The 16,771-nt window shown below is 41.3% G+C and overlaps 2 protein-coding genes across 2 annotated transcripts in view; both read left to right on the forward strand.

The window, feature by feature from the left end:
• Positions 1-1,340: 1,340 nt before the first annotated feature.
• On the forward strand, positions 1,341-4,121 carry LOC125304176 (major intrinsically disordered NOTCH2-binding receptor 1-like). Its single transcript, XM_048258244.1, has 3 exons — positions 1,341-1,505; positions 2,354-2,590; positions 3,930-4,121. Exons 1-3 carry the CDS (start codon positions 1,353-1,355, stop codon positions 4,119-4,121), a joined length of 582 nt encoding a protein of 193 aa, XP_048114201.1. The 5' UTR covers positions 1,341-1,352.
• Positions 4,122-8,232: 4,111 nt separating this feature from the next.
• The window catches only part of LOC125305250 (chondroitin sulfate synthase 3-like), a 100,114-nt gene continuing 91,575 nt past the window's right edge, over positions 8,233-16,771 (forward strand). The window contains exons 1-2 of the mRNA XM_048259929.1: positions 8,233-9,664; positions 12,101-12,384. Of these exons, the coding sequence (XP_048115886.1) occupies positions 8,944-9,664; positions 12,101-12,384 (1,005 nt within the window). The 5' untranslated portion in view covers positions 8,233-8,943. The remainder of the gene's footprint in view (positions 9,665-12,100; positions 12,385-16,771) is intronic.

The raw sequence follows: 16,771 nt of genomic DNA on the forward strand, positions 1-16,771 counted from the left end.
AGGAGTTTCAACTGACCTCTGTTTAAGAGATACTGGTAGCATTTGCTTTTTGTGGAGTAAACTGAAGACACATTTCATCTGTGTACAACAATGATATCCCTTAAGGCTAATTAACATCACAACCCTCTTGTAACGCTATTGTTAAGCAAAACCTGTTTAATTCCGTCATAGTTTCAACATTAACACTAGCCTGCATTATTTATCACATTCCCTCTTGGGTCCGTCTTTGTTTTTGTAATGTGGTGTTCATGTTCTTTTTTGCATACCACCTCGACAGTTACCACATCAAAAACAGTTGTTCAACACTGCACGCACATAAATATATAATATGCCCTTCAACAAACGCCTTAATGTTGTTCACAAAACAGAACAAGGATACAAGGATACAAGGAAGTTTATTGTCACATGCATATAGTTACTGGAAGTAAGAAATGCAGTGAAATTATGTCTGGTGTCAGCCTATTTGTGCAAAGTGGGGGGTAAAAGTGCAGTAGAAGAGGGGTTTAGTAGATTAAGTGGCAAGGGCTACATAAGAAAGGTGAGGGAGGATTGGAATTGGGGGGGCACCAACAAGGAGCACCAAAGAGCAACAGGGGCAAGGAAAAACTCCCTTACCAAGGAAGAAACCTTGGGCAGATCCACGGCTCAAGGGGCTAACCCAACTGCCAGGGGTCTTGGTGTGTGTAACACAAGCAGAACAGAGCAACAACAAAAACATTTGGAACTAAATTCCTCTATTTATACTCATTATACTGTCAACAAGTTGCCCTCAATACTGAAATCAAAGAAACAAAATGAGAGTTGATAACTAACTCCTTATAACCCTATACATTTATCGTATTAAACTATTGACTTTTGACAACAGAAAGTTTTGCAATAGAGGCAATAGAGAGTTTGCTCCTAAAATGTGATTTATTCAATGCACTGGGATTTAATTGTTTATTATGACTGTCTTTCTCTGAGGTATCAGTCATTTGACTTAATTTAGCCTTACAGTAATAAATTGCCTCTTATTACTGGATCATACTTTTAATCACCACTCATCTTTGCCTGAGAGGTTTGAGATGATGCAGCGTAGTTGTGTTGTGTAATAAAAGTATGTGGAAGGGTGTAGATGTCTCTATGCCCTTGTTGGCACTGTCTGTTGCTCTAACAAGGCCACTAGAGTCAGATAGAATTACCTACACCTGCGCGAGACATCTACCTCCTCATCAATTATTACTTCCACTGTGGGTTATGGCTGAGTCACACACGCATGCACTCACACACACACAACACACACATGTGCATGCGCACACACACACACACACAGGCAGAGCTAGAGCAGGAGCGCTCTGTTGGGGCTACCCTGGATGAACAACATGGACATCTCGGCTCTCCCCAATAACAACCACCCAGGGAAGTTCTTGCAGCTGGACGTGGGGATGTTGCCCGTGACTCATGGAATGTTCCAGATCAACGCGGTGCTGACCGGTCAGCAGTGGCAAAACAGAGTCTACTCAGAGGTAAAGTACAGTTCACTGCACAGGTTATTATCCATAAGATAGTTCAGTGAAACACTACAACTGCATAGTATATGGATAATGGAATGCTTTCTTATAAACCCAACTAGTGGACAACATGATGCATGATATGTTTTTCAAACATTGAATTGGAGTTTACTTTTAGTGCCTTACTATCCAAAGAGATTGCTGAATTAAACGTCAGTGGAGCTTGTGTTTACCTCTTCAATAACTTTGAAATGCTCTCTTCTGTAAACAGCATTGTTTGTGTATACTGTAACTCTATCAAAGGGAAAGTAAATAAACCATAAAAAAGCCTCGGTCTGTTAATGTATGAACTTCAATGCAAAGGCCTGCCAGCAATTATGTCATACTTCCCACACATTCAGATATACAATTTAGTCTCTCTCTCACATACAGTACACACTGTACTGTACACACTCTCTCTCTCTCTTTTAGCTACCTTTTATTTATTTGATCATTCTTAAAGGCACTCTGAATAATTACTCCACCAAGTCTCTTGGAAAGAAAATTAATACAGCAGCCACTGTAGCCAAAATACCCATTTGATGAGACAATTAGCTTACTTTCCATTGTGGGTTTCAGTCCAGTATCCGTTTTTTACTATAATGTCTTTTTTGTATATATTAAGGGCTTTTTGGCTTTATGCAGATAGAACAGTTGGGGCAGAGATGGGGGTAGAAATGGGAAATGACCACGAGTTGGAATCGAACTAGGGTCCCCATGGGCACTTAGACATGTACCACCCCCCCACCCCCCCTTATTATATTGTCGTTGACCAAAATTATCTGTTTTGCTTAATTTGGAGCTTTTTCCCCCTCTTTTTTTAGATGGAAAGAAGAAATCTGAGTGTGCAGAGGTCATCACCGGAGGGCAGTCCTGTGTTGATGGACTCGGTCCTCCGCAAGCACGTCACGGCAATCACCATGACGCCAAAGATCAAGACAAACCCCCTATACTCAGACATGATCATCGGCATTGAAGACAACCCAAAGTCGAAGCCCTCCTGGACCATTCAGGAGTACGACAGGCAAACCATACATGGAAATTTAGGAGACTATTCAAAGGTAGCTATGCTCTAATATGCTCTCTTCTCTGAAATATCATGATAATAACACAGCACGGGACTGTCTCAGTGGAGTTTATCAAAGCCTCGCCACTGAAAAAAAGAGTTGCGGTAATGATTATATTTTCCTATCAGTAAACGAGAGGATCAGCACAATCTATTATCAAGCATCACTGATGTACAGTAGGCTGACAGTGAGCTAAATTTAGGCCTTGTAGTATGAGGGAGATAAAGCCCAATCAAATAGGATCTTAATCACTGAAATGATCTGACCTCCTATTATGAATCTTGTTTATGAGAAGTACTGATTAGATGTCCTCCCTAGAGATCAGTTCAAGATGAAATTAGACGAATTGTATTGAATTGAGTGCACTGCATACGTGGCCAGTAATCTGCAATGACAGCACTGTCCTCAACTGAGCCACTGAATTTTTGGTTCTTGATTATTGTTATATAGATGGTTTGGTACAGAACAGTGGTCATGGAAGGTGTGCCTAAGCACAGATACAGTATACAATTAGATACATACTGCACCATCCAATCAGGAACACATATTTCCCTGAGCTTGTTTGAGCTTGTTCCATGATATATATGTAGTAAATTTCAACTCCTTGGTTCAGTAGATACACATTAAAACTATATCTTCACCTTACCTCAACAAAACACAAAACACCATTGGATGGTGACTCAGCGAGACCTTTAAGGGCAACTGATATGAGTGATCCGCAATGTTGGTGTTATTTGATTCCCTCTAAATGTCAGTGGCTGTAACACCAGATAGCTGAGATCAGATTAGAATATCAAAGAGCTACCGTATCCCACAACACAACAGTTCAAAGTCAGCAATCAAAAAAACTGAGCCCTCACTCTTGAATTCGATGCAAATGATCACACAGGATTAATTAAAAAGTAAAAGTCCATCTATGCTTGAGTGGCGATGCCATATTGAACTAGTCATTTCCCTGGACAGAACCTCTGAGCATTGCTGACTTCACACATTCTGTAGTGATCAAGAAACAGCATTAGCTATGATGAAGCAAAGAAGAGGGGTTGTTTTTGCTCTCTAAAATCCAAAGAGACATCATTAAAAAGTGAAGCAGCTTAATGTGACAAAATAAACAACAAATATATTTTTATGCAAAACAAACACTGTAGTTTGAAGATTGACCTTGAACATCATATGTTTTTTTTATCTGTTTTGAGTGTTTGAATGTTAAAGTCTTTCTATGTCTTAAAAATCATTCAGATGAATTGTTGATGGAGTTTTAGCTGGTCTAACAAGGACGAGGCAACTGCCTTGTGAGGCGACAGCATCCATAATTAATTTCAATGTGTTGTAGGAGGACCCGGGAGAGCTCAATTTTTGGCTAGAAGAGCTTTACACCCCGGGGTATGACTCCCTTTTGAGGAAGAAACAGGCTGAACTCACAAGGAAAAAGATCTGCAAAGTATTAACCTCTGTTTTTGTGTCTGTGTGTGTCATAATTGTCGTCATCACAGTGCCAATTGTCGTGTCACGAAATAAAGATTGATTTATATTTATATCAGTTTGTATAGTTTATTGTTCTCACTATATTTACTGTGGTCATATTTTTAATCCTAATTGACAAGTTTTACATATGTATTTCTGGATTGCTAATACTGCATGACAAGTCAATCATTCTATGAAAACTGTGAGCGCTTTCTAATTGACAAAGACTGTTAGCTTATGGTTACCATTAGCTTATGAAAACAGGCACCATGGAAACCAAAGACTGGTGAGAGGAGTCTGGTTCCTCTTTCTTCTTAAGGCCACAGAGTCAGGTCCAGTGAGTTTTACCTCACAAATTCATGGTTTGCTTCTTCGTTTTTTTTTTTATTATTATTATTTATATTTAGTGCAGTGGTAATTGGAGAGCCATGGCCAGAATACCTAAGATTTCTCTGAAACAGAAAAATGAATTACACAATTGATAAAGAAACTCATGTCTGTTTAACATAATACATCAAATTCAAATCTGCAGATGTATTTTCATACTTTGTATGACAGATGTAGAGATGCGCAGACCACCACAGTTTTTCTGCCACAGATTTAGAGCCTATCTATCTATCTATCTATCTATCGTTGAACCCAATAATCTCCTCTCTCCTCCTTAGTCTTTTTTCTATCTTCTGTCCTTCACAGCTCAGCTCAGGCATTTGCCCATTTCCACTGGCCTTTACTCTTCTCTTCTTACACTCTCCTCCCTGCCTGCTCTTTAGCTCATCCCCTTTCAATTATAACGCTGCCCTCATCTTTCTAGCTCTGTCTTTGAGTAATTGTGCCCCGTGTGATGTGTCTGCGGTTCTATCATTAACTCTTCCCGTCAGCCTGTTTCCTATTTCTTCCTCCTCCGGTTTTTCTTCTGCCCTCTCTCTCTCTTTTTTCCCCCCTCTGCCATTTTCTCCTCTCGTGTTTACTCCTCCTCCTATCTCCCACTTGCAGCTATCATCTATTCTCTTCTCTTTTTTCCATCTTGCTTCAATAAGGCTTTTGTTTTTTGGGTTCCATTTTAGCCCTTCTCTCTCCAACTCCAGTAGCAATTTAATACATTTTAAACTTTTCCTCTCTCGGCTCGGCTGCTCAGGCATCTGTCTTTGCCTTTCCTCGCTGCTGTCTCATTTTAAGTCCTGTGCTGTAATTATTAGGATAATCTCTTCTTTCATTGTTAGTCTCTATACACATTTTACCTCATTTGTTTCTGCTATCTTCTCTTCTTGTGCTTCTACAATCTTTTCTTTTCGCCAATTCGATTTTCACCTGTTATATTTCACACTCTCCAGATTTAAAATATAAGTGGCCTTTACCTATATTCTTTCTATTCATCTACCATTCCCTGCAATGAAGTCATTCTGCTTTCGTCTATTCTACTTGGTTCTGTGTTTCATATGGTATCTGCCGAAATTACATTTGAAATAACTTTATTGCAAAAGGATTATTAGTATCAGCTCCAAAATAATTAGATCCAGGAACCCCTATGACAACATGTATTTGGGTATAGGCATAAAGCCACACAAGCCTGTTTCTCTTATGAACAAAATGTTCAACTTGAGTCATTTTATCCTCACGCACTAAGGAGCTTTTGTGAGCTACAGTTGAAGTACAATAAATTCGTTTTTTTAATGAAGGACACGCCTTAACTCTGCCCAAAGAACATACACATTAAACCTGCCTGTTACTGATATGCCTCCTGCTCCCTGCTACTGACACAGCAACAGAGCAGAAACTAAGCAGGTTCTTTCTATGCGATGGCAGGTTTGCCACACTAAACCTTCCTCCAGGCCACAGGTTATAGAGGACATTTAGTTTCACTTACTGTAGATCTAAAATGCTGAGCCAGTCTTTACAGGGGCGGTGGTAGCCTAGTGCAGTGTTTTTGTGCCACGGCACACTTTTGACACTTAAAATGTCCTGTCACTCACATCCTGTGTGAAGAAAAAATAAACATACCATAGCCTAAAATTTGTGCCCTCTGTTTCATTTGTAGGTGACTATATCTAATTTAATTGTTGTTATGAACTGGATATGTGATGATTCTGTGAATACTGGATATGGGGGCCCCGTTGTACAATGCCTGCATACCACAAATAGTGCAATCATACAATCAATGAGAGCATGTGGTTATAAATTCTTTGATGCAACAGTTGCTTTTCTGGACCAGTGAGTGACATTTGGGTAATTTTCTGCGGCACACCTGATGATCTCTCACGGCACACTAGTGTGCCCCGGCACAGTGGTTGAAAAACACTGGCGTAGTGGTTAAAGAGCTGGGCTAGCATGCAGTTGCCAGAAAATTCCCTGCTTCCACCTTTGTGCACTTGAACAAGGCACATATCCCCGAGTTGCTCCAGGAACGTCTGATGTACTAATATCTTATTGAATAAATATATTTAATTTAATCTGTGTTGCACAGTACTTCATTCCTCATCTGTGGAATCAAGACGACCCCCAGGCAGTCAGGAAACTGCAAAAAATGCAAAAGCATTTCCTTGGTTATTTGAATGACATCCACTGAAGCTTAAAGAAGATGCCGAAAAGTTTAAAAGGCTTTGATAAGTTGCAATGCCATGCGCTTCAAGTTATGATAATACATTGCTCTAAATTGCACAAAGAATGTAGCTTATTATGCAATGCTATATTTTTTTGTGAGAGAAACAATGGATGACACTTTGGGGGTTGATAAGCTTTATACCCAGCTTTGTGTCTGTTTAAAAAAGAGGGCACATTTTCAAAGCATTCACCACTGAATATCCTGTCACTGTACAAGGTCATTATCATCTCGCTGTCAGTGTCTCACACAAAGCTATGATTGATTACGCAACCTTGCCAACTTCAATCGAATCAAGAGAAGCAATCAAGGTCTTAGCTTTGTCAAAGGAGATTTCTCCTCCACCAACAACATGAATTCATTGTGGTTCTTTCAATAGCAGACAAACAACTAATTTCCTGGTTTAATTTGAATGCTTTATCAGAGTATGGGTATTGATGGAATCAACATGTCCAGCATGAGCAAACGAGCAGACGATAATGTGCAATATGAAAGAAGACACGTCAGTTAATCCTGTAAGCAATAATCACACTGCTCCCTGATGCATTTGTTATCTCCCATGCGGAATTCATTATCAAAAATAAATTATGATTATGTAATTATTACAGATCTCAAGGAGAAATGATCATACATTATTGTTGCAGATGTAGTGACACTTTATCTCAAGTTTTGAGAATTGACGCTGGGCACCACAATAACTGTGAAGAGTCCCCTGATGTCCTGAATATGGAAGATCTTAAATCATGACAGGCTTAGATTGAGTGCCATCACTCAGCCAGCTTAGTGAAGGGGGTGGACAAGGTCTGTTATTGGATGGTGTGACCTCTACCTCAAGCTGACATATGAGTGATGCCCTTTAATATATTTCCCCTAGATGTCACTGGAAATGTTCATTTTCAGGCAATCACCCAACCCCAAGCTTATGAGGCAAGAGAATTATTTTACCTTGCAGGTAACCTGGCAGCCAAACATGTTTTTGAGAGAAGAATAATGACATTTTTATGTAAATGTGCCTGTATAAATGTGCTCTACAGTGTCTGCACCACTAGGGGGAAATGCAGCACAATACACACATTCAAAAACCTCAACTTGGAACCCATTGCAAAAAAAAAAACTTTTGTTGAGTACTCGTTTGTATGTTGATTTGTTTTAGTAACCTTATTGTCATGAGAACATTGCCATGTAATTTTAGAGCAGGGGTAAATAAGTAGGTTTTCCATTAGTTGGATTTAAAAATGACCATACAGTACTGATATGCTAAAAAATCTTTGCAACTGCAGAGATCATTAGCCTACAAGCTCTACATTTATGGCATTTGCTCGGGCTGGTGTTACCAAATTGTATGTATGTAAATATCTCAGGCAGCTTAAAATACCTCTAAGTAAAAGTAAAGTCAGTGTATGGAGCCTATGTGTGGGCACTGGGCACACTCTGGTATGCACACATTGACTGGCCCTATTGTAGGTTCACGTGTGCTGCTGGTGGACCTTCAGTGAGGCTCCTACTTCTTATTCACCGAGGCAGCCGTGGTGATGTAGCCTGGGCTCTCACCGCGCTCTCATAGCTCTCCCTCAAGACGTCAGCCTGCATGGGAAGGGGAACAGTCAGCATGCATCGCTCCGCCCTCAGCCTGCTAGGCAGGAGAAGCCTTTGCTTTTTCCCGTTACTTCTGACACCGTGAATATGTGTAGTGACACCACTGCCAGGCTTTCGCCACAGCGGAGAAAAAGTGAAGCGGAGAGATTAGGAAGATGAAAAGTTATTTAGTCAGGCGTCAATTTGTAAACAAAATGGCGAGTCTGTGGAGGATGTTATAGCTTGATGGCAAGCTAGCTCTACCTACTGAATGGTATGAAGTCTACAAACTGTTCTAATGTCATTATAACACTGCGAGCTGGGAAGCGGAGAAGACTCAGAAGGGTCGCTATGTCTTCGGATAGGATACACGAACCTTTTATTGCCTAATTTTCAAAGGAACTATGTTTGTCCCGGAATGTAACGAGGACTACTGGCTACAGTGTTACCTTCCAGACGAACAGTGCAGTAACTTCTTCCGTCGCGCTGGACACTGCAACTAAAAAGGGTTCTTGCCAAAAAAGAAACTAACGCTCCAGAAAAGTTGAAATATATTTTTAAAATAGCGCCAATGCGTTCATCCGTCTCTTGACCCTGCATTTAAGTATTGCCTTTCAGGAATGTTGTACATACATTTAGAAAGAAGAACTGCTGTACCCTCAGGTATCACTCCTTGATTTGGCAGTGCACTTTGTTGATGTGATAATCATGTATGACACTCTTTCGACGGATTACAGCTGCATATCCTTACGTATCTGAGGAACTCTGCATCGTTCAACCTTTTCTCAAACTGTCGGCAATCTACTGTACTGTTTCTACCATGGCTGTCAGGTCCAGGAGACCTTGGATGAGCGTAATTGTTGGGATAGTTCTTGGATTTACAGCTGCTTCTTGGCTGATTGTCCCCAGGGTGATGGAAATCAGTGGCAAGAAGCGGCGGTCCTCCATGTGTTCGTACTATAGCAATTCTGTGAATATCGCCAAAGTTCCAGAAGTGCACGGCAGCACCGCAACGAGCAATGCGTGGCGCAAAGATCCGGAGAGTCCTTTATCTAGCCAAGAAGGAAGTGAGGAGGAGGAGGAAAGTGTCTACCGGACAGGCAATGGAAGCGGGGATGGCGGCGGACCTATAGCCAAACCTAAGCATTTCCTCTACGTGGGTGTCATGACTGCCAAAAAGTACCTTGATTCACGAGCCGTTGCCGCGCATAGGACGTGGACTCGTTCCATCCCGGGGAAGGTGGAGTTTTTCTCCAGTGAAGGCTCGGACGTGGTGCCGCTGCCAAGTCCCCTCCCAGTGGTGTCGTTGGCCGGAGTGGACGACTCATACCCTCCTCAAAAGAAATCTTTTATGATGCTTAAATACATGCACGACCATTACTTGGATAAATACGAGTGGTTCATGAGAGCAGATGACGATGTCTACATCCGAGGTGAATACTTGTTGATGAATGGGGTATTCTTTCTGTAATTTGGGTCCTGGGGCCAGACAGGTCATTTGTTGGGAGACTTGGCTGCAGTATAGTCAAGTGATGTTCATAAATTGCGAGGTCTCCAGATATTAGAGCGGCAATGGAATAGCCTACCAAAAGCTAGAGATCACAGGCCCACCAGACAACGAATACATTCTAAACACGTGCTGTTTGTTGTCATCTCCAAAGTCAATAAACAGGCCCGGGCTCCATTAGCCATTTTCACAGAGCAGAAACACTCTTCAGTACCTACTCAGTGTTAAAGTTTTGAAGTCAATGAATGGATTCCTCTGGTCAGCTGTCTTTGGCCAATCCAGTTTACAAAACGATCATTACATTACCCATGCCTTTGATTTTTGTTACTTGGTAAAGCTGGCTGTCCCTGCAGCTACAGAGAAATTACCAATGCAGATAGCCAGTTTGATTGGTTGGTGCAGTGTCATCCCTTTTAAATCACCCATGTGCCAAAGCAGCCACTATGCAGATCAACCTGCATCTCATATACATTCTAAGTAGGCCTACACCAAGTTCAAATTTCACAGATGCCTTGCCCATAAATATTCTAGACAAATGCAACCTCTGATAAAATGCAATGCAGATTATTCTGAAATTCGATATTCTTGCCATACACCAAATGGAACATTATAGAGAGTGGATGGCCATTATTTGAATATAACCTAAAGCAGACTGAAAAGCCAAGGTATTTGTCTCTGTGTTTTTCCTCTCATGCAGCATTTTGATTGCTATCTCACTGTCCTTATTCTAGGAGGTTTTTCAAACATGTCCTCTATCTGTCAGCTATTCCTGCTATTGACTTGGCACTGAATCAGTTTTATTTCAGGCGGCCAGTGAGCATTCATTATGAGGTTAATTCAATATTTCAGCCCCAGCATTGCTATGAAAGCTGCTGTCCTCAAATTCCACTGTGCAATGTTGAGGTATTTTAACTGAATAGTGTACACTCTCACTGGACTGGAAAAGTGAATGGCTGGATGAACGTGTTTTCTCATTGATTCTCAATATTTGTACACGAATATTATCTAATCTAGGGTATGGCATAGTTATCATCTGCACTGAAAAAGCATTACATATTTAAGTAGTTGAGCGTGATAAACCATGTTCTTGATTCTGCATAAGCTAGGAAAATACAGTCTATCAGACGGTATTATGAGGTCACTGTATGAAAGATTATAAAAGCATTCAAGCAGATCAGCACGGATCACAGACATTCACACCGCTATAATGCTCACGTTTAAACCAAATGAAAGATATTTAAAACAGTCAATCTAAAAGGGAAAAAAAGCTTTTTAAAAAAGATATTTCAAATATACATGTGAGAGATGTTTAATTCCTAGTGCTGTAGGTAGGGGATTTCCCACAACACAGCAGCCAATCAGCAACCAGGCCTATTTACCATTAGAAACCAAATCAGCAACAGAGCAGCCTTCGAGAGAATTTCACTGGGGGTATGCAAATTTTTCAGCATTATTCAGTGTAAACTGAAGTTACGGCGCACTGATGGGAAAAACAGTCTGGTTAAACTTGGTAAGCAAGGCTGTTACCGTTTGTTACAGTTTGTTGTTGAGTCTCCCCTTGCCACAACCCCTTCTCTTCTCAAGCCAGAGATCTCCGTTGCCCTCATCAGCCTCATGTAAATTTAGTATATCTAGTCCAGAACTAATTAGGGTTGATTATTTAGACACCCTAATATAATACATAGTCACATAGTGCAGTCTCTTCAGCACAGTTTGGAAAAGAGGAAGCAGTCTAGAAGGTAGTCTTTGATCCTTAGATACCATACTGGAGCATATTCAGTGTTCTGTTCTAAGGCGCACAAAATGCAGCCATGTTTATCTTCTGAAATATCTGTCAAAGATCTAGAGTAGGCATGAAACTGATGAAATATATTTTAAATGTGATCCTTGACACCATGCAAAATCTGTTGTCATTTATCTTTCTCCAAAGGAAAAGCCACACTTATTTTGTATATCGCTGAACAGCAACAAGTCAACAAAATAGACTTTTTCCTTTGGACCATGACTTTGTTTTTGTCATTTGGAAACACCTGTGATCCCAAATAGAACCCAAACTTGTGTCACAGTGTATGAGTTGTGTTGATAACCGTGACCAGTGATCTCACACAAGGTCATGTGACCGCCCTCTTCTGTTGCAGGAAAGAAGCTTTTGTTAAGTACCGTACTTGTTTGTATGTTGATTTGTCTGTGTTTATCTGCTTGTTTGTGTTTATATTTCTATAGGTTTAGTAAAGTAATTACCATAAGAACATTACCATGTCATGTTAAAGCAGGGGTAAATAAGTAGGTTATCCATTACCTTTGCCTCTCTGGCTCAATGAATGAGACATTCACTGTAGTGGCCCATTTTCTTCTGTTGCAGGAGAGAAGCTGGAGTCCTTCCTGAGGTCGCTGAACAGCAGCAAGCCCCTGTACCTGGGCCAGACGGGCCTGGGCACCATGGAGGAGCTGGGTAAGCTGGCGCTGGAGCCCGGCGAGAACTTCTGCATGGGCGGCCCCGGCATGATCTTCAGCCGGGAGGTGCTGCGGCGGATGGTGCCGCACATCCGCACCTGCCTGCGGGAGATGTACACCACCCACGAGGACGTGGAGGTGGGCCGCTGCGTGCGCCGCTTCGGAGGCACCCAGTGCGTCTGGTCCTACGAGGTGAGTTTCAGAGAGAAAGAGGAGACTTGACCTTGGACCCCGAGTCCAGTTAAAATCTTTAGTGGTTGGTTAAATCAATACACTTTTATTTTACTTTCCACACAATCTATATAAATTCTATTGACCAATCTGTGCCAACTGGTTAGAAAAGGTTGAAAGGTTGAAAAGGTTGAAAATAATGCTGCATGACAGTGTAGTATTGGAATATTGTAATATTAGTATTGTCTCAAGGAGCTAAGCAATGCATAAGATGATTTTTGTGTGGCTTCTGAGCTGTTTGGGCCTATTTAAAGAGTGCATTTATTCACAGTGAAATCCATGATATATGATGTTTCTGTGAACATCACATCCACCATCACATTCATTTTATGACATTCTAGGCACTCTCTTTTGATGGTAACTGTTAAAGTGCTGGTCTGGTTCATAAACTTTCAGAGACGTTCTGACCTCTTTTAGGTTTTACGTAAGTCAGTGGTCTTGATGTTGGGAGTCGGTTTATATAGAGATATACTGTATAGAGTCTGCCAAATGGTCATAAATAAATGTAAAAGTGGGAGTCAGAAGCTTCTTTTGCTAAGCATCCATGTTGTCCGATTTGCTCTGGTGTTGAAGGACACAGAATTGGGCCTCCCCGCTCTACTATACTGGCTTTATTACATCATGGCCAATTCAGTGCATAGAACTCTTAGAGGAGAAAATGTCCATTTAATTGCTCCCTTTACCTTTTCAATAATCTTTTACTCTGTTCTGGCAAAGAGCCTCCCTTTCATTAGATGCTCCTAGTATCTCTTGTTCTCTCTATATCCAGATTCATTCATCAGATACCGGTTAAGAGGAAAGCATCTCACTCCCAACATTGTCCCTAGAGAGATACATATGCTCACTCATTGAGCCCTACCTGGTGACATACTTTTTTCTTGTTAGGAAAATACTGACACACTTATACCTGTGACCTGTATTTCTGTGCGGTAAGGTTTTTCTGTGTGTGTGTGTGTGTGTGAGAGAGAGAGAGAGAGAGAGAGAGAGAGAGAGAGAGTTTGTGTGCAGGTGTGACTGTGACAATGGAAATAAGGTCAGTAGGATTTGCCAGGCCCTGTATGCATACACTTGAGGACATATCCAGGTGTTTGTGTATGTTTGTATGAACAGTGTGTGTGTGTTTGTGTGTCCATGTGCATGTGCACATGGGTGTGTGTGTGTGTGACCTTTGACAGCTGCTCCTCCTCCTGTCCTACCATTCCCTGCCATGATCCATCTGCACACTGATTCTTTTCCCAGGAATATGGGCTCGTGCTAATGACATATCCATCCTCTCTCATTTTTCTCTCTCTGAGGGATGGCTTCCTCTGTGCCTTACAGGCAGGGTAATTTGCCCTCAGACAAATGGATATGGGAGAGAGATGTTTCCATCACCGCAAAACTATGACATTTCTTAGTGTTTTCATCAGATTAGGAGGAGCGCAATCAAACCTGAATCACCCACTGCGTAATTGCAATGTGCATTTGGGGTATTTATTTGCAGTAAATTTGTTTTTAGACAGTGAGCATTTTTTCGGACCCATTGTATACACCTACCATTTTGAGCACTATAGATTTTTATTAAATTCTCAGTCTGAGAATAATCTGCCATTTTAAAACTGTCAGAATGCTGTTGAAACTGCTTTTTATTATTTTCCTGGAGTGTCACACATTCATTGCGTTCAGAGCACACTTTCACCACTCTAGCTCAAGAGACTGTTCACTCTAGCAGTCCATTTTGATCCTTAACAAACAGCCGTTAATTTGTTTTTCCCCCTTCAGAGCATAATTGCATTTTAAGAACATAGGATTACATTTACAAACAATGCCATATTATGAATTAAGCTTCAGAACCGTCGGTGTTCAGGTGCTGTGAAGTGAACACAATGGACACCAGAATCCCCTTACATAGCTATGCAAAGTAGAGACTCTGAGTTCAAAACAACATCCACAAACTGCTGTGACCTTCACCATTCAGCAGCATTCAGTATGACAGCACCTTCATTACTCATGCATAATAGACCTACACTATTCAGTCACACAGTCATCCAGTCCCCTCCCCAAGTTCATAAGCATGAATATTTAGGCACCTGAAATTGGATTAGACCTTGAAATTACTATTAAGAATTGCGTGCCTGTAGATTATTCAATGACTCCTGGCAGTCATTATTGTCGTGCATTATTCCTGCAAGGTCCCGGTAATCTAATCACGCTGGCTTGATTATAGTTGAACCGCAGCTCAACCTGCACCCCTCCTAAGGCACCGTTAAATCGAGTCTGACCTGTCCTCTAAATGATGTACTTTAATGGCATTTCCGTTGGTTAATCAGTCTTATGAAAGATCAGATTATTTGATGCACAGTGCATAAAGTGCATCGATGCAGAGCTCGATGTCTTCTCCAAATATGATTGGTAGGACCCTTTCAGCTTCTGTGTGGTGACTGGATTGGAGATACACCTGTTCTGGCAAGACTCCTGTCTAATAGCTATTGTTTACAGTGGCTTCCTGTTTCTCTATTCAGAATAATGAACCACTTCCTGAAGCTACACTGTTTGTAAAAAAATGTCAGTATTGTTAATAGATGTAGGGGAAATGTTGTGGTGTCATAATCTATTGTATTGCATTCATAACACGTTTTATTCATTCAGCAGATGATGCAGTCTGATCTAGCATGATAAGATTTTCCAGATGATTTTTATTGCCCACCTTGATTCCTTTTTTATAGCTCAGAATATTTAGACATGTGAATTATATTGGTATGACAGGCTGTCTATTGTGTAGTGACAGATCTTAAAATCTGTCATCAGAGGGACAAATCATGACAAGCTTTACGCCCAGCCTTTTTTTGTGCCCTATTCATGCTAAGTCCATCAAAACATGTCAGACACTGCCTGTGACGTTACACAATCTTCATCTACAGAACTAAGCTTTAAAGTACTGAAGTTAAAAACTAAACAGAGAAAGATATTTGAGTCATGCATATTACTAGGCCTGTGATGTGGAGTTTGGAGCTGGAAGGGTTCACTGTTTAAACATGGCCAGATGTTCCGTGCTGTTGTGTCAGGTTAAGGACTTTCCCAGGAGCTCTGCCTCACCATGTCAGGTTATAAGAAAGTATTCTTTTATACCGTTTGCTCAGCAAGAAACCTCGAGGTTTTTCGGCTGTAGACGGTCTTGGAGAGCTACTTACCAGCCAGTCAGGCTGTCTGGAGCTCCTGGAGGTGTTGGTGTCTCTCTTAACGTCTTTCCACTGGCTAAATTATTTACGAGGCAAAGAGTCTTAGCTGAGACTACAAAGGCAAGAAAAAACTCTCTCTCTCACACACACACACACACAAACACACACACACACAAACACACACACACTAACACACACGCACACACACATACATGCACACACACACACACACACACACACACACACACACACACACACACACACACACACAAACACACTCTTCAACCTTTCGTCCAGCCGTCCTTATTTTCTAAAGGAAAACCCAACTCTCCTCTCTGACTGAACATGCTTGGACACTTCCATCCAGGGCGCACTCCAGATGCATTCAGATGATGGCAGCCTAAAACTTCTCATGACTGAGTCTCCCCTTGTCCTTGTTTGAGGGAAGCACGCAAGACTCCAATAGCAAGCGGCCTATTATAGCCTTTGTGCTAAGTGCACTAGTATGTTTTTTTTGGGTCTTATTCACTTGCCATTGATTGTCATTGCAAAAGGTTGCTCCAACTCTTAAGTATCACTAAGTGGCCGACACGGTTCCCAGCAGTTGATTGCACCTTTGAAAAGTCCCCATTGCGAACAAGCCTTCAATTTTGTTCCCTAATTTGTGCAAATATTTTGCTAATGGTGCCGGATAATGGCCGTTAAGTCTGGGCGCTCGTTTGGTAAGCCAGGCAGATTTCAAGGAGAGGCACACAAGTCACATGGTAGCCACAAGGTTAGCCATCCCTCTTGAGTTCCTTGCAGCAGCTCACTACCATTCTGAATGGATCCCTTTTTAACCACTAGAAGCATTAGTGCTGAATATAATCATAACTTCAGGATTTGTGAGGAATATTAAGTAACTGTGCCTGGAATGTTTTTTAATAAAAAAAATTTTCGGAGCACAAAAGGGAAAAAAATGCACACACAGGCAGTTTCTTCATATACAGGATTTGATTTTGCTTAATCCTCACATGATAATAAAAAAAAATTACTTTCATGGTCTGGAAAACTTCATCTGCATATTGATTAAAGAGAAACGTTGCTGGCCTCCCCAAGGCAGAGACCAGGGCAAGCTCTCTCTCTCTCTCCCTCTCTCTCTCTCTCTCTCTCCCCTCTCTCTCTCTCTCTCTCTCCCTCTCTCTCTCTCT

This window comes from Alosa alosa, chromosome 12, assembly GCF_017589495.1.
Source record: "Alosa alosa isolate M-15738 ecotype Scorff River chromosome 12, AALO_Geno_1.1, whole genome shotgun sequence".
Classification (NCBI taxonomy): domain Eukaryota; kingdom Metazoa; phylum Chordata; class Actinopteri; order Clupeiformes; family Clupeidae; genus Alosa; species Alosa alosa.

Coding starts and splice junctions, on each gene's coding strand:
- LOC125304176 (XM_048258244.1), top strand. CDS start 1,353: ATGAACAACATGGACATCTCGGCTCTCCCCAATAACAACCACCCAGGG. Junction 1,506..2,353: donor AAAACAGAGTCTACTCAGAG/GTAAAGTACAGT, acceptor CTCTTTTTTTAG/ATGGAAAGAAGAAATCTGAG. Junction 2,591..3,929: donor ATTTAGGAGACTATTCAAAG/GTAGCTATGCTC, acceptor AATGTGTTGTAG/GAGGACCCGGGAGAGCTCAA.